Source organism: Malaclemys terrapin, chromosome 2 (assembly GCF_027887155.1).
Source record: "Malaclemys terrapin pileata isolate rMalTer1 chromosome 2, rMalTer1.hap1, whole genome shotgun sequence".
NCBI lineage: Eukaryota > Metazoa > Chordata > Testudines > Emydidae > Malaclemys > Malaclemys terrapin.
The window spans coordinates 160851572-160867503 of NC_071506.1; the positions used below are offsets into that span (position 1 = coordinate 160851572).

Below are 15932 nucleotides of genomic sequence, written 5' to 3' on the forward strand. Positions count from 1 at the left end.
TGTCTATGGTCAGCAGAGGTGCGTGAGCTGGAGTCCCCTCAGTAGAAAAGAAGGATGGCAACATATTATTTAATTAGCTTTGAAATTCATTCCTCATAGTGGTCTGAAAAAGCCTGCACCTGAGGCCATTCAGGGCACACTGCAAGGCCCAACTCCCAGTGTTTTGAGGAGGGAGAGGTATGATGAGGGCTGGTATTTGTGGCTATGGCAGAGTACTGACAGGGTATTTTTTTTGGATATGATATTTATCTCTGGTGGATTATTGCCAGATTGTGGGGGCCCTGATTTTCATTTTTTTTTGTCATTACATGTTTAAAGTATGCCAAAGTTCTTATTCTTTTAGTTATAAACCAAACAAAAATAAATAAATCATCTGAACTGTTAACCAAGTTCCACTGGAACTTAGATTTTTTGGGGGGCTCCAGTTTCTGTGGTATCTGTGAAGCTGGCTGACCAGGTGCCAGCTCTTGCCAAGGCGTTAGTACTGCTGAGTACTGACAAATTCATTGCTGGAAACCAGTCTGTTTCACCTGTGTGTTCATACGGTTTAAGTGGGTATCGGACTTATAACTGTGTGTTTAGTGTTTCTTTAGTGATAATTTCTTTATCACATGCTATAAGATAATATTTAAGTTTTTGCTTTGTAACTGTACAAATTGTTTGCTTGGAAACTGTGAATCTAGTCAGGAAGGATTGTCGCCTGCCCATCAAAAAGGGCTATCAAAACTAAATGGGCCATTGTGGAACATCACAATACAAAGATTTTGTTAATTGCCCCTTAGGCTAGGTCTACACTACCCGCCTGAATCGGCGGGTAGAAATCGACCTCTCGGGGATCGATTTATCGCGTCCCATCGGGACGCGACAATCAATCCCCGAATCGACGTTCTTACTCCACCAGCGGAGGTGGGAGTAAGCGCCGTCGACAGAAAGCCGCAGAAGTCGATTTTGCCGCCGTCCTCACAGAGGGGTAAGTCGGCTGCGATACGTCGAATTCAGCTACGCTATTCACGTAGCTGAATTTGCGTATCTTAAATCGACTCCCCCCCTGTAGTGTAGATGTACCCTTACATTCATGAAAAGGCTATGTGAAAAATGGCTCGTCCCATCAGCTTGAATTCTGAAAGAAGGAAATAAAAATAGCTGACAAGAATAGTTTTAATCTCTTTTGCTGTTTGGACTCTCACAGATCTGGAGCTATGAAACAGAAGTAGAGATCCGCAGGGTCAACCTAGGTTAGCAATAAAAGACATTCAAAGGTGACAGATTACTACAACTCGGTCACCTTTGAATATCATAGACTGTAGCTTATTTGCCTTGTAATAACTCTCTAATTTCTTTTCTTAGTTAATAAATCCTTAGTTTACTATAGGGTTGGCTACAAGTGTTGTTTTTGATGTGAGATCTAAGGTACAAATTGACCTAAGGTAAGTGACTGGTCCTTTGGGACTGGGAATAACCTGCATACTTTGTGATCTTTGGTGTATAGGAACCACCTACACTAAATCCAGATTGCCCGGGTGACAAGATAGACTGGAATGCCCAAGGGGACTGTCTGTGACTCCAAGGTAAGACTTGTTATAGTACTGTAGGAGTTCATACTTGTTACTGGGTTGGTGACATGTAATTATAGAACATACAACCAGCTTGGGGTCTCTGCCCTGGTTCTTGACAGTCTTCCCTGAGGTTGCCACTTACGATCGTGACACTCCTGACAGCATGACAGTATCTATGATTAAGGCTGTGAGTTTGTCCATGACTTCTGCACCGCGTCCCTCCTCCCCCAGCAGCAGCAGGAGTTTTGGTGTGGGAGGAGGCAGGGGGTTGGGGCATGGGATGAGGTGAAGTGGGCTCTGGGCAGCGCTTACCTCGGGGGGGGGGCTCCCCGAAAGTGGCAACATCCCCCTCACTCAGCTCCTAGGTGGAGGCATGGCCAAGAAGCTCTGTGCGCTGCCTCTGCCTGCAGGCACCGCTCCTGCAGCTCTCACAGGCCACGATTCCCGGCCAGTGGGAGCTGGCGCTCGGGGCAGAAGCAGTGCACAGAGCTGCCTGGCCACACCTCTGCCTAGGAGCTGAGCGAGGGAGATGTCACCACTTCCGGGAAGGTGCAGAGACAGGTAGGAAGCCTGCCAACCCCGCCAACCCCCTCCCCCCCCAGCACCTGTGGCACCCCTGGGCTGCCCCCCGCAAGATTTAGGGCTATATAGTAGAAGTCATGGGCCCTGAATTTTTGTTTACTGCTCGTGACCTGTCCATGACTTTTACTAAAAATACTCGTGACTAAAATGTAGCTTTATCATGGTTGGAAGGGACCTCAGGAGGTCATCTACTCCAACTGCCTGCTGAAAGCAGGACCAATCCCCAGACAGATTTTTGTCCCAGATCCCTAAACAGCTCCCTAAAGGATTGAATTTATAACCCTGGGTTTAGCAAGCTAATGCTCAAACTACTGAGCTATCCCTCCTCACCATGCCCTATGACAGGCAGATGAAACCATTTACACTTGCGTAATCCCACACGCGGCAATAACTAAGGCCCAATCTGGCCTGCAGAAACTATATTTTGGGTGAAGCAGCTAACAGTATCTATAGTGAAAGTTGCCTGATATTTCCCATTATAAGACCCTATTTGCTATAGTTTATAACTTTGCCAAACGAGGGATTAGGGAAAAATAAATTGTTTTGCCTTTGTTAACAAATTGATTGCAAGATTTTTTTTGAAAAAGATTTTTGATTGCTTTGGAACTGGGACTTGAAATTTGGCACTGGTGTCAGGAATGTGCCTTTTGCTGCTCCTGTGGAAAATATGCTTACATTTGGCCAAGTCTGGCCTTTGAAAAATCTTATTTTCACATATGCTCAGTTCACATATGACCTATTAAAGTTTGGCAGTTAAATTTTCTGAATATTCTGTCCGTACTGAGCATGCTCCGTGGTCTCACAATTCCTGCATGCCTACCAGGCTGTGCATATGCCATGCCCGTAGAGTCACTGAGCATACTCCATTCAAGGACTTTCCCCACAATTGCTTCACTGAGCTGCTTTTGTGTCAGATGTGACAGATATTGCAACCACTTGCAGTATTGGGGGTCCATATTGTATTAATGTATTTTATGTTTAAAGTATGAAAACCTCAAAAAGTCATTAGATTGAGATGGGCCAGGCAGTATGAACTGTGAAATATGCATATCTCTTTGTATCAATACAGGTGATGTGTATTTGTGTGTTCCTGGCTCACTGTGTGTGTGTGGAGGTTGTGCAGAATTTGGAATCACTAGGGAGTGATTTCTGCAAAATGCCAAGGGTGACTCTGTAGATTTCCAGACTTTGAATCTGACCTCCTCAAATAAGGGGAGGGACTGGTTGTATCTGTTTTCAGTAGGCTCAGGGACAAAGCAGGACTTTTGGTATAAAAGGCTGAGTTCAAACAGATTCAGGGTTTTCCTTTTGATTCAGCAAATGGATAGGACCTTCTGTCCAAGAAAACGCTCCAACTCTTGCTCAGCAGCTGGAAGGGATGTTGGCCTATCAGACTCCCCATGTGGAAGATGGGTGATTTCTGGTATGTTTGTTAGCAACTTTCTCCTCCCTCCCCGTGCCTCCTGCCTGCAACATTTAGCTGTTTCATGGAGTTCAGGAGACTGGAAGTGGGGAAGGGGGAGGATCAAGGATACAGCACGCTCGGGGGGGAGTGGGAGTGGGCCTGGGGCAGAGCCGGGGGTTTGAGCACCCCCCCAGCACCTTGGAAAGAACAGCAAGAGGAGCAGCCACACGATCTGCCCTCTTTCACCCTCTGACTCCACCACCTCAACCAAGCTTCACAATCATCATTGCTGAGTACAATATTACATTGTTTAAAACTTATACTGTATATATGTATATGTATAGTCTTTTGTCTGGCAAAAAAAAATCCCTGGAACCTAACTCGGCCCCCCCCATTTACATGAATTCTTATGGGAAAATTGGATTAGCTTAAAGTCACATTTTTCAAGAATGAAACTGCAATGTTAAACGAGGAATTACTGTACAGGAAAGGGAGGAGTCTGGGGAATAATTAGGGATGGAGAACTGGAGCAGAAGAAGAGAAGCTGGGGTCGGGGCAGAGAGAAGCAGATGCGGGTGGGGGGAGAGAGGACAAGAGTTAAGGAAGATAGACACAAGCATATGGTAAATGGGAGCAGAAATGTCTCTAATAACTTAAGTACACTACCTTCCAGAACCTAGAATTCAGCCCAGGAGTTCTCAGACTCTGCACTCTTCTGCTCCCAGCAAATAGCTCTGAAACTATCTGGCACAGTGACTGTCTAAAGTCCCACCAATGCCTGATCTAATGTGCAGAATTTATGCCTCCTGCAGATTTCTTTGCTTCCCCAGAGAAAAATGACTTTCTGACGGGGAAGCAAAGGGAAGTCAGAAGAGTGGGTATGGACCCATCCCCAGTAGTATGTTTCGGATGCCCAGGGCAGCTGGCAGAGAGGTAAATCACTGTGACGCAGGAAGTGGGACTGGGGAAGACCCAGCTGGTGGCTCCTACCCTGCACTGGGTTCAGTTGTTAGTCCCGGCTGGGCTGGAGAGGACGGGACTTCCTCTTCCCCTGCACATTACCCGGGGCTGAGTTAGACCCACTCCCAGATTTCTCCCCCAGCTGCAGGAAACTCTGAAAACTATCTCCCATGCTTTCTGCACCCATCAATCCTCAGCTGCAGGGAGAGGGATCCCTGTACAGGGAGCTGCTCCCCCATCTGCCCAACCCCCATGCATCTAGTCCCCTTCAAACCCAGACCGTCCTGCCGAGCCTCACCCCACCACACACTCAGAACCCTCCCGATGAGCTTCACTCCCCCTGCACCTGGACACCCTGACAAGCCACCCGCACCCGGATCCCCACCCCACTGAGCCCCACTCCCCCAGCGTTTAGACCCCCCCACTGATTCCCCCCCACTGAGACCCCCCTGCCAAGCTCTATCCCCCCCACACCCAGACCCCCCCACTGAGCCCCAACCACCTTCACCTGGACCCCATTGCAGAGTCCCATTACTATTGCATTCAGAACCCCCCAAGAAGCCCCTGTACAACCAGATCCCCCTGCAACTAGACACTCCACTAAGCCGCCTGCACCCAGATTGCCCCACACAGAACCCTCTCAACCCACAGCTGGATCCCCCCCACATACACTTGCATCCTGCCTGCCCACATCTGGTGCACCTGGCATGGAGGGACAAGGCCCAGGAGTGTTTCTGGGGGAGATCCGGTCCTTGTGCTGTGTTAGGGTTGTGTGCAGCATCACTGCTGAGTCTGTGTCCCGGGGGGAACTGCACAGTGATCTCCCACCTCTGTGCAGATAGTGGCCTGTGCTCCCCAGTGCCATGCTGGAGACTCCACATTTATTTGACAAATAAAATTTGCAGAATTTTAAAATATTGTGTGGAGAATTTTTCATTTTTTTGGTGCAAAACGCCCTCAGGAGTAACATATGCAACCTACTACTGGTATCAGTTAATCTGGTAACAGAGTGCAAATGGTTTGTGCTGTGTATTTGAAAGTTTAGACCCTGCTGATTACCTAAGCTAGTGGCCAATCAGGTTCCACATGATTAATTTTTGTTTATTCAGATTTTTTTTAAAATAGGAAATTATATAAAAAAAACGTACATTAAAAAAACATTATTAAAGTTGCAAAGCCAAGCACTCAAAAGTTAGGAAATTCCAGAATTAAGGTTGTCCATCAGTGAAGAGGTGGTATTCAACTTTCCCCCCTTCTTATTCAATATGTGGCCCCAGGCCTTCTGAATACAAAATTATTCATTACCTCATAGAAGCTTTCATCAACATATCTGAGTGCTTCACAGTTAAGTGGCCAATTGTGAACATTTAGGTTTAAGTGACTTGCCCAGAATCACACAGAAACTCCACAGGAGAGAATCCAATTCTCCATGGCAAAATTCAATTTCTTTAACCATAAGGTTACCCTTTCCCTTCCTGAAATCACTGCCTCACTCACTACACACTACCTTCTGTAATATCAGGGGATATTTTATCAAAAATAATAGAGCAGTCATAGTAAATTTAGTAGAAGTTATGATCTATGATTTTTGATAAAAAATGTCCTGACAAGTGGGGGAGCACCAAACACTTGCAGCAGCACCTCCCCACCCCCGGCACCACAATCCTAATCCTGTTTAGTGAAGAGGATGGGTTTGGTGGGCTGGCAAGCGAGCCCACCCTGTACTCACTCCGGCTTTCTGTGTCCCTTAGGGAAGAGTGTGGGGGTTGAGAGCAAGCCCACCGTGCACTTACCCTGGGCACAAGCAATGACAGGTCATGACCAGAAGGCAGCCGGGCCAAATTTGAATGAGTACAACTGCGATCCTGTGTCCCAAGTTGCAATGTCCAGAGAGGGGAGCTGGGCCTGGCCCTGTGGGACACAGAAGCTGCCATTTTGGGATAGGCTCTTGCTCTCCAACACACACTCCCCCGGGGCATCACCTCTGCAGTGAGCTGGTGACCCACCTAGAGCCTTCCTGGAGGAAGTCATAGACAGAGAAGTCGCAGAGAAATGACGGTACCCATGGCTTTTTCTGCATCATGACAAACCTGTAGCCCTCCATATGAGGAACAAACATCAGTCTCATTCAATAGGGTTACCATACGTCCGGTTTTTCCCGGACATGTCCGGCTTTGCAGCAATCAAACCCCCGTCTTGGGGGAATTGCCAAAAAGCCGAACATGTCCGGGAAAATGCCGGCTGGGCACTTCCCCTCCCGCGGCTGCTCTGCTCCTCCCCTGACTCTTCGGCTCTGTTTAAGAGCCGAGCTGCCCAAGCGCTATGGGCTTCAGGCAGCCCTCTTGCCTCCGGACCCCAGCCGCCGGCCGTGCACTTCCCCTCCCGGGCTCCAGCGGCGCAGGATCCGGAGGAATGGGGGCTGCCTGAAGCCGGTAGCGCTGGGGCAGCTCAGCTCTTAAACAGAGCCGAAGAGTCAGGGGAGGAGCAGAGCCTCCGGCCGCGGCGGCTCTGCTCCTTCCCGACTCTTCGGCTCTGTTTAAGAGCCGAGCGCTACGGGCTTTGGGCAGCCCCCATACCTCCGGACCCTGCACCGCCGGAGCCCGGGAGGGGAAGTGCCCGGCCGGGGGCGCAGGGTCCGGAGGCATGGGGGCTGCCCGAAGCCGGTAGCGCTCGGGCAGCCCGGCTCTTAAACAGAGCCGAAGAGTCAGGGGAGGAGCAGAGCCTCCGGCCACGGCGGCTCTGCTCCTCCCCTGACTCTTCGGCTCTGTTTAAGAGCCGGGCTGCCCGAGCGCTACCGGCTTCGGGCAGCCCCCATGCCTCCGGACCCTGCGCCGCCGGAGCCCGGGAGGGGAAGTGCCCGGCTGGGGGCGCAGGGTCCGGAGGCAAGGGGGCTGCCCGAAGCTCAAGCGCTACCGGCTTCATGGTTTGCCGGGCAGCCTCCAGACCCTGCGCCTCCGGCTGGGTGCTTCCCCTCCTGGGCTCCAGCTGCGCTGGGGAAGCGCCGGCCGGGGGCGCAGGGTCTGGGGGCTGCCCGGCAAACCGTGAAGCCGGTAGCGCTCGGGCAGCCCTTTCTGCGTGGCTGGGAGTGGGAGGGAGGAGGCGCGGAGTTAGGGCGGGGTCAGGGCAGGGAAGGGGCGGAGTTGGGGCGGGGCTGGAGTGGGGAAATGGGCGGGGCCAGGACCCCGTGGAGGGTCCTCTTTTTTTATTTGTTAAGTATGGTAACCCTACATTCAAGATACAGTCCTGATTCATCCTGAGAGCAGTCAATCCTGTGCATTGAATGAGGTAGGGTTCCTACTGTAAAAATATGTGAACATGTAATTATTAGTGTGTTAATGCATATGCACAGTCAGCCATATTTTTGATATTTCTTAGTTTTGAGCACTGGACTTTTCAATTTTATTGTTGTCTACATGTAATTGTTGGATGTAGCTTTTACTAATAATTATGTATGAGAAGGAAAGAACTCAGCTTAGATCTCTGATCATAGGTTAAGATTGCAGGATTGGCAAGTTTTTACATGTAAACTAAGAACATTTGTTATGGAAATCATTGATAAATAACACATAATTGAACCACACAATGCCATTTTGCAGTGTCGCTTTTTAGAACCCATGTACTTTAAAACATACTAAAGCTGTATGGATTCTGTCTTGTAACCCATTCTTAGATTACCATAGTGTAAACAAACCTATTTGTCTATCTGAGGACTTGCTTCCAATCATTTTGTTATTTGTGTGTGACATGACTGTCAACATACACTTCCATTGAGAACTTATTCAAAATTGTTTTCTTAAAACTACAGACAGCCTGATGGGATTGTTACACATGAAAATTAAGTATGGTCCTTGAGTTTCTAGCAATTAGGTGCAGTATACAACTTATTCAACTGAGCAAATATTGGACACCTGCAATGGAGTGGAGAATACAATTCATAACTACTAACAAAATTTTTGCAAATACATCCCCCTATTTCACCCTGAAGTGATAGTTAATATTTAAAGGAGCCTGTACCCTTCAGTTAGAGAAGTATTGAGCTTGCTCTTATCTGTTCACTAACAGGATCTGATATCATCAATAAGTGTCACCTCCAGTTCCTCCAAGAACATATACTCAATGTGTGCCTCTCTGCCTCTGAGAACAATTTACGTGTGCAGATTAGCTATGTTATGCTCTAATGAATCAATGGACCAACCGAAACAATAATTATCAAAGGTGGCAAAAGAACCACTTCTAGTTCTGTGGAGCTGCTTCTGTCACTTTGATTTCGCTGTCAGAAAGTCCTGGTTATTATTTCTTCATCTCACTTACTCCTCTACTCTGACAGATGACTGTACTGAGCCAGAGCAAGTAGACATGGAATACAGCTAGAGGAGCATAATGCTTTATTCTCTTTTTCCATGTTTATACCCACCTGTTGTTACCCCTGATCATTAATTATTTCTATTTTCACTCCTTACTACTAAGTTCCTTTGTTCTTTCTCTTTACCCCTCCTCTGTCTTTTCAATTACTATTTTAAGGTGCACTTATCTATGACATCAGAAAATAAAAGAACAAACCCAAATATTTCACTAGCAGTCCCATCAATTTAGGATATAACTACACTTAATTTCCCAGTTGTATATAAGGCTTTGTACCAATTCTTAGGAGGATGTGGAGAGGTGTCGTAGACATGGGGACTTAGGACCAAATCGTGGATTCCTGTACGGAATCAAGTTTTGAGCAGAGGAACTTCAAGGTGCAAACGGAATCTTCCCCCGATGTATGAATCACAAGTGCAGCAGCTATTAGAAAAATGCCCTTGAAAAAGTTGCTGCACAGTGCTGTTCCTTAGCCTGCAGGGAGCGTAATGTCTTTCTGAGTGGCCTATTCTACTTTCTGATGTGGAATGGTGGACGCGCCACTGCTTTTTGGGTTTTGTGCATCTATGTAAGGAGAGGCAGCAGACTCTACCATCAGTTGTAGAAGAATGTGAATATGAGATGTAAATATACTTTTGAGCATTGATTCCATCAATGGCCTGAATCATCCTCTCATTCAATTCCTCTTCAAATCTTTTCTTCTGTGATTTTGTTCTGTAATGAAAAAAGATAAGATATTATCATTGGATCTTGATTGGAAAACTGGGCTATAGTCACCAAAATGAAATTCAACAAAGACAAATGAAAGGTGCTACAGTTAGGGAAGTAAAACCAAATGTACAAATACAAAATGGGAGAAAACTGGCTTCACAGCAGCACTGCTGAGAAGGATCTGGGAGTTGTGACAGATCACAACCTCAACATGAGTCAGCAATGTGATGCTATTGCAAAAAAAAAGTTGCATTAACAGAGGCACAGCATGCAAGTCACAGGAGGTGATAGTAACACTCTATTCAGCGCTGGTTAGGCCTCAGCTGGAGTACTGCGTCCAATTTTGGTCATCGATGTTTAGAAAGGATGTAGATAAAATGGAAAGAATTTAGAGGTGAGCAACAAAGACGATCAAAGGGATGGAATGCAAGCCATATGAGCAAAGGCTGAAGGAACAGGGTATGTTTAGTTTGGAAAAGAGGAGATTAAGAAAGGATATGATAGCTGTCTTCAGCTACTTGAAAGGCTACTATAAAAAAGATGGAGAAAAGTTGTTCTCTTTTGCCACAGAGGGCAGGACAAGAGGCAGTGGGTTCAAACTACAGCATAGCAGATTTAGATTAAATTTCAGAAAAACTTCCTAACTGTCAGAAGAGTAGGACAATGGAACAGACTGTCTCCTGAGGCCATGGAAATTTCTTCACTGGAGGTTTTTAAAAGGAGGCTGGATAGCCACCTGTCTTGGATAGTTTAGACACAACAAATCTTGTATCTTGGCCAGGGTTTAGACTAGATGACCCTTGCAGTCCCTTCTAACCCTATGATTCTATGATAATCCATCCCACAAAGAACATACTATCTAAAAGCAAAATATAAGGTGGTGCTTTAAAAATAAAACAAAACACACTTGCAAAAAATTAGAGTTGAGGAAATTTCTGTTAAAGGAAAGTGCTCACCTTGGTAATGTAATGAATTTATAAAAAAGAATTTCATATTCTCAGCTCCTTAAAAATATCCATATTTGCTGCAGCTATTTTTGGTAATATTTGTCTGCGTTGTGTGAATAGGTAAGAACATGCCAGTCACATTCATAGGAACACTTTTTTATGGCCTGAATAGAGGATCTAGAACTTTCCAGTAGCAGGTTTGGAAATAATTGCTTTAAAAACTTTATTTTCAGATATATATCAGATTTCTCTTTATATAGTCTGTAAAACTACTATAATGAACAAAAAGGTTCATTTTATTTTAAGTTAGCTGGGCATGGAATGGACACAATGTCTGCATGGATGGGACTCTCTTCTGTTACACCAGGCTTCACTTGTTGTTCACTTCGGAAGTTGTGCTCTCCTAAAACCTGGAGCATTTCAAATATCTCCAGATTTTCTCTCCATCCTTTCAAGATTAATATCCAAAATTTAAGATATAGGTAGTACCTCAGATTTGAACTACCTGAACTCCTAGAGTTTATGATAACTCACAGATTTGAATTTTGGCAAGGTTAACTCAAGCCCTTCCTCCTTCTTAGCCATGACTTTTGGATTAGTTCTTAATAACTGAGGATCTACAGGATGGTTCAATAGATAAGATAGCATAGGTTCGTAGAGTACTTTATATAGAACACTATTACTTTTCCACTGAATGCAACTGATTTCATGACTATTAGGTATGTGTCAAGTGTCTATCACCTATTTCTTACAAGTAGTCCAGGATAACAACAGACACTTGTCCAATCTTATCTAACACTATCTAGCAAATAACTAAGAAGATGGAATTTCAAAAGAGCTGAGCACTCACCTTACTGTTCCCTTTGACCTCACTGGGAGTGGTTGGGTGATCAGCTCTTTTGAAAACCACTACTTATTCGAGTGCCTTAATATGGATATAGGAGCCTGATTTTAGGTTCCTATTTGTGAAAATCTTGGCCATAAGCTATATTATATTTTCAGGCCAAGTTATACAATCATCATTTTTTGTTGAACCTTTGGAGTCTATTTTAGAGTACAATTAAAGAATAAGAAAACAAAAGCATTTCCAGCATTTGAAAGAATTCATTCTTTGAAAATACCACAATAAAATGGTTCACTCTTTCACTACAGTGCTGATATACACAATTTTCACATTCTGTGCAAACCGAAACATAACTAATCTACTATAGCCTTAAAGCCAGGATGTATTTATCAGGTCTTGTAGGATCAGTGAAAGGTTGGTCTTCCTATGGGATCCAGAACTGCTGTTGAATAGGACTACCTGGCTTCCTGTCAACCTTTGGATAGCGTACGATATATATGCAGGGCAGGGACATTGGAAGAGAATAAAGAGAGACCACAGATAGGATGAATTACCACCTTAGTTAAAGGGAATGCAAATGTTAGTTTTGAATGGAATGGTTCTTTTAAACCAATTTATGGTACTTGTGATATCACTTATAGCAATGAAGAAAATATGTTATTTACAGTTTAGCTTTCTCAGGCTCTTAAAAAGATGAAATACAGCTCTAATTTTCTTGCAATACCATGCTAATTTTATTTTTAAAAAAACAGCCATACTCCTTTCTTTTTTAAAGAACTTTTTCAGTTCACCTACATCCATTTCTTCTCAATCTTTCCTACTAACGGAAAGTTCAGCCATGAAAAATGACAAGATGAACTTTATCATGTGAATTTATAATCATTTGTCCGGCAGTAACACAGAATATGACACAAACCAGCACTTGAACCACAATAATATTTTCTGAAGCTACTTTATGAAGTAAGTAACACTCAAAAAACTAATTGTCTATTGAAAAAACCCTTACCAGCACCCCCACTAGGGGACAATGAGGCAGCTTCACTTTCAAATGATCCACACTGTACTGTAATGCAACTTTCTATAGGGTTAATGCTGTTTGTTGGCAGATGTGCATCCATAATTAATAAGCACCACTTTAAAATATATCTAGTTTTACATCCAATCTCTTTGTTGGAAGGGCTTGCTCTAAAAATCATATTTTGGAAAAAAATGGCTCTTAGTGATAAAAGTGCTGTATCTATTGTACTTTATGTGAATAAATGTATACATACCTTTCTCTGCAGCGCTGGAAATGATACTGACCCATTGGCACATCCTAAAAAAAAAGGGGGGGGGGTCCTGTATTAAATGTAGAACATTCTGAAAATATTCCTCATGTTGAAAATATTTGTTAAACTATAGTGATGCAAAATTTGTCAAGAAGAAAACTCTGCAAATACATTAGTGCTAATTAATCTGTTACCAGATCAATATATGAAGTTTTCAAATGGGTGTTAATAAGTAGAATCCTTTTCACATAATAAGTTTCAATGAAGCAGAAAAGGGGAATGATTTGGAAAATATGATTAGGCAACAAGCTTCAATGTAAATATTAACTTATTAATATGATTTGGTTGGATCCAAAAAGCTTTTTCCCTATAAGTTTTACTACTTCGGAACCTAATCATGATCCCACTGAAATCAATGCCAAAATTCCCATTGCTTCCAATGGGAGCTAGGGTTATTCAGTGCCTTTGAAAATTAAGTAACATCTGATTAGGTTCCCAAATATAGATCATGACCATTATTTTAAAATGACGATGATTGCTGACAGCAACCATTATTTTGTGACTAAATAATAGTTTCATGCTTTTTATGGTTAACATATTGCATTCAGGGCCGGCTCCAGACACCAGCGAAGGAAGCAGGTGCCTGGGGTGGCCAATAGAAAGGGGCGGCACTCCATCCGTTATTGGGGCGGCAAGTCTGGGTCTTCGGCGGCCATTCAGTGGCGGGTCTTTCACTCCCTCTCTTTCTCTTCGGCGGCACTTCGGCGGCAGCTCAATCATTTTTTGTTTTTTTTTTCCCTTCGCCCCTTGGGGCGGCAAAAAAGCTGGAGCCGGCCCTGGTTGCATTAACTTTATATTTTTGCTTTGATGTACTGAACTTACTGATCAAAAATCTTGAGTTAATGAGAAGTTACAGGGTTCGACCCTTCATTCTTGGTGCAAGGAATATGGGATTGAATTCAAATGTTGAGTACAACCAGAATTTCCTTCTTTTTTTTTTTTTTTTTTGCTTTTTTAGTAGTAGATGATAGTGGTGTGCAGTAATAACAGAGACATTGGGACTGAATCTCTTATCTAATAAGGGTGCAGAATTTAATGGTGTGCTATAGAACTATTGACCCAAATCCTCATCTATGGTTGAAGAACCCACAATGAAGCTTGGAAAGGCAGGTGCTGCTGACTTGTGTACTCCAGGATAACTTAGAGCAGTTGAAGGGCACAGGAAAGCCCTGGCCATGCTGCCTTTTCCCCAACTATGCCTATACTGCAGTGAGAGAATATACCTCTCAGAGAATCTCTCTATACTGGTGTTCTCCTGTGGCTGTCTAGCACTGGCTTTTAATCTAGAAACTGCCTGCACGGTGGTGCAAAGTAACCACACTATACCCTGGGGTTGAGTCCATAGGCCTGGAAGGCCCAAGTTTGCTCTCCAATGTGCACACACAATTCCTGTTGATTTCAGTGGGATTTCAGACTTGCACTGATAGCAGAATTTGGCCCTTTCGAATCTGATCCAAAGCCCATTAAGTCAATGGAAAGACTCTCATTGACTTCAGCTGGCACTGGATCTGGCCTTTAAAACTGGATCTCAAAAGAGAAACAAAATACAGAGGCGAATGTTTTTGTTTAACAGGAAATAGTAGTTTTTTGCACTGTTCTTGTTCCCGTGTCTGTCCCAGCATATTAGAGAGACAAGGTGGGTAGGTAATATATTTTATTGGACCACATTACCGGAAGAAGAGGTCCATCTAAGTTCAAAATCTTGTCTTTTTCACTAACAGAAGTTGGTCCAATAAAAGATTTTACCCCATCCCATCTTGTCTCAGGAAATAATGGAACATTTAATACCAAAGAGTTAATTTTTCTTTCAAAATATCTACATAGTTTGAAATGACATAAATAGGCCCATACTGTGGTACTAATCTTGCCATTTTCAGTGGTCATGCTGTCCCTGTGGTGTAAGTGTGCAAATGGCTTGGCTGCACCCCAAGATTCCAGGTACCGGGTCATGCGGACAGAGGCTCTCATTTTAGCTCCATCTAAGGTATGCCGGGGTCTGAAGTGGTGCTGAGGACTTCGCCTTTCTCCCTGAGTGGAAAAAAAAGATGAATATTTTTAGATGATTTAATATAGTACATGCTTAAATCCTGTTGTAAACCACACGAGTGCGCTCACAGACACGCAAACATATGTGCATTCTCTCATGCTTTTATATAGTACTATATATCCATATATTTAACTATAACTGAGAGGTGCTGATAGCATGCAATTCCCAGTGGCTCCAATGGGAGTTGCAGAGTCCATTCCTTCTCAGGATCTGGCCATTACTGTATATATCAAACAGAAGGTTTCTGTTCCAATCCAGGTAATATTTGTATAGTACTTCTTGGCAACACTATCATTGTTGTCAAAATTGTCAAAATCATTGTTCTCTGAGTAACATTTTGTGTACCAGTGTGTAATAAAAGAATATAATATTCTTTTTAAAAATAGAACTATGGTTGACAGCATAACGCAAGTACTACTAACCTTGGGATTGATTACAAAGTAGGTTTTAACATTATGCTCCTTCAGATATGGGTCCCTTACATCTCCATCCCCTTCTTCCACTTTGTATGCTCCATTCAAATGTGCCAAGGTGACTGAAGTAATGTGAACACGGCTGAAATTATGGAACATTAGAAATATTAATTTATAGCATTATTTTTAACTGAAAACAAACAAAAAAATTCAACAGTTTTCCTATATAGATTTTTGTAAATGAAAGATACAGTAATTAAGGGTGCCATTTTCAAAAGTTCTTATGTGCACAAATCAGGTAGAAAGCAACAAATCTGGGGTTTTCCGTATAAAAAGTATCAGCTTGAATCATACCTTCCTTCAGGAAAACAACTAAAACATATTATTGATAAGAAGCTCTAAGTCCTGGTTAAGATTTCTTCATAAAGGTCTGCAATCAATTATCTATATATTATTTATTTGATAGGAAAATGTATTAAAGTTCATGTATACAAAGCCTTACCCTGGGACTCCTCCAGCTTCCATGTGGTTTGCCAATGTAACATCATGTGACCATACATCATACTGCCACTTCTGTAGCCCAATAACACCACAAAGGACATTTCCAGAATGCACTCCTACACGCATATTGATATCAACTCCAGTTGCATCTCTGACCTTCCTATAGTTAAGAAGAAGAATATGTTGGGATACAACATGGGTCCATAATTTTGAATTTACAAGAAAGCCAAACAACAGTGGTAATGGTACCTTATTTCATTTATCTCTAGTACCAGG

General features: G+C 43.6%; 1 protein-coding gene across 3 annotated transcripts in view; it reads right to left on the bottom strand.

Annotated features, from left to right (window-relative positions):
• Positions 1–15932, bottom strand: part of ADCY2 (adenylate cyclase 2) — a 459988-nt gene that overhangs the window by 114278 nt on the left and 329778 nt on the right. For all 3 annotated transcript variants that reach the window (XM_054018109.1, XM_054018108.1, XM_054018110.1), the window contains 5 exons: positions 15658–15816; positions 15165–15297; positions 14547–14723; positions 12639–12682; positions 9499–9579 (listed from right to left, as the gene is read on the bottom strand). In XM_054018109.1, coding sequence (XP_053874084.1) covers positions 9499–9579; positions 12639–12682; positions 14547–14723; positions 15165–15297; positions 15658–15816 — 594 coding nt within the window. The remainder of the gene's footprint in view (positions 1–9498; positions 9580–12638; positions 12683–14546; positions 14724–15164; positions 15298–15657; positions 15817–15932) is intronic.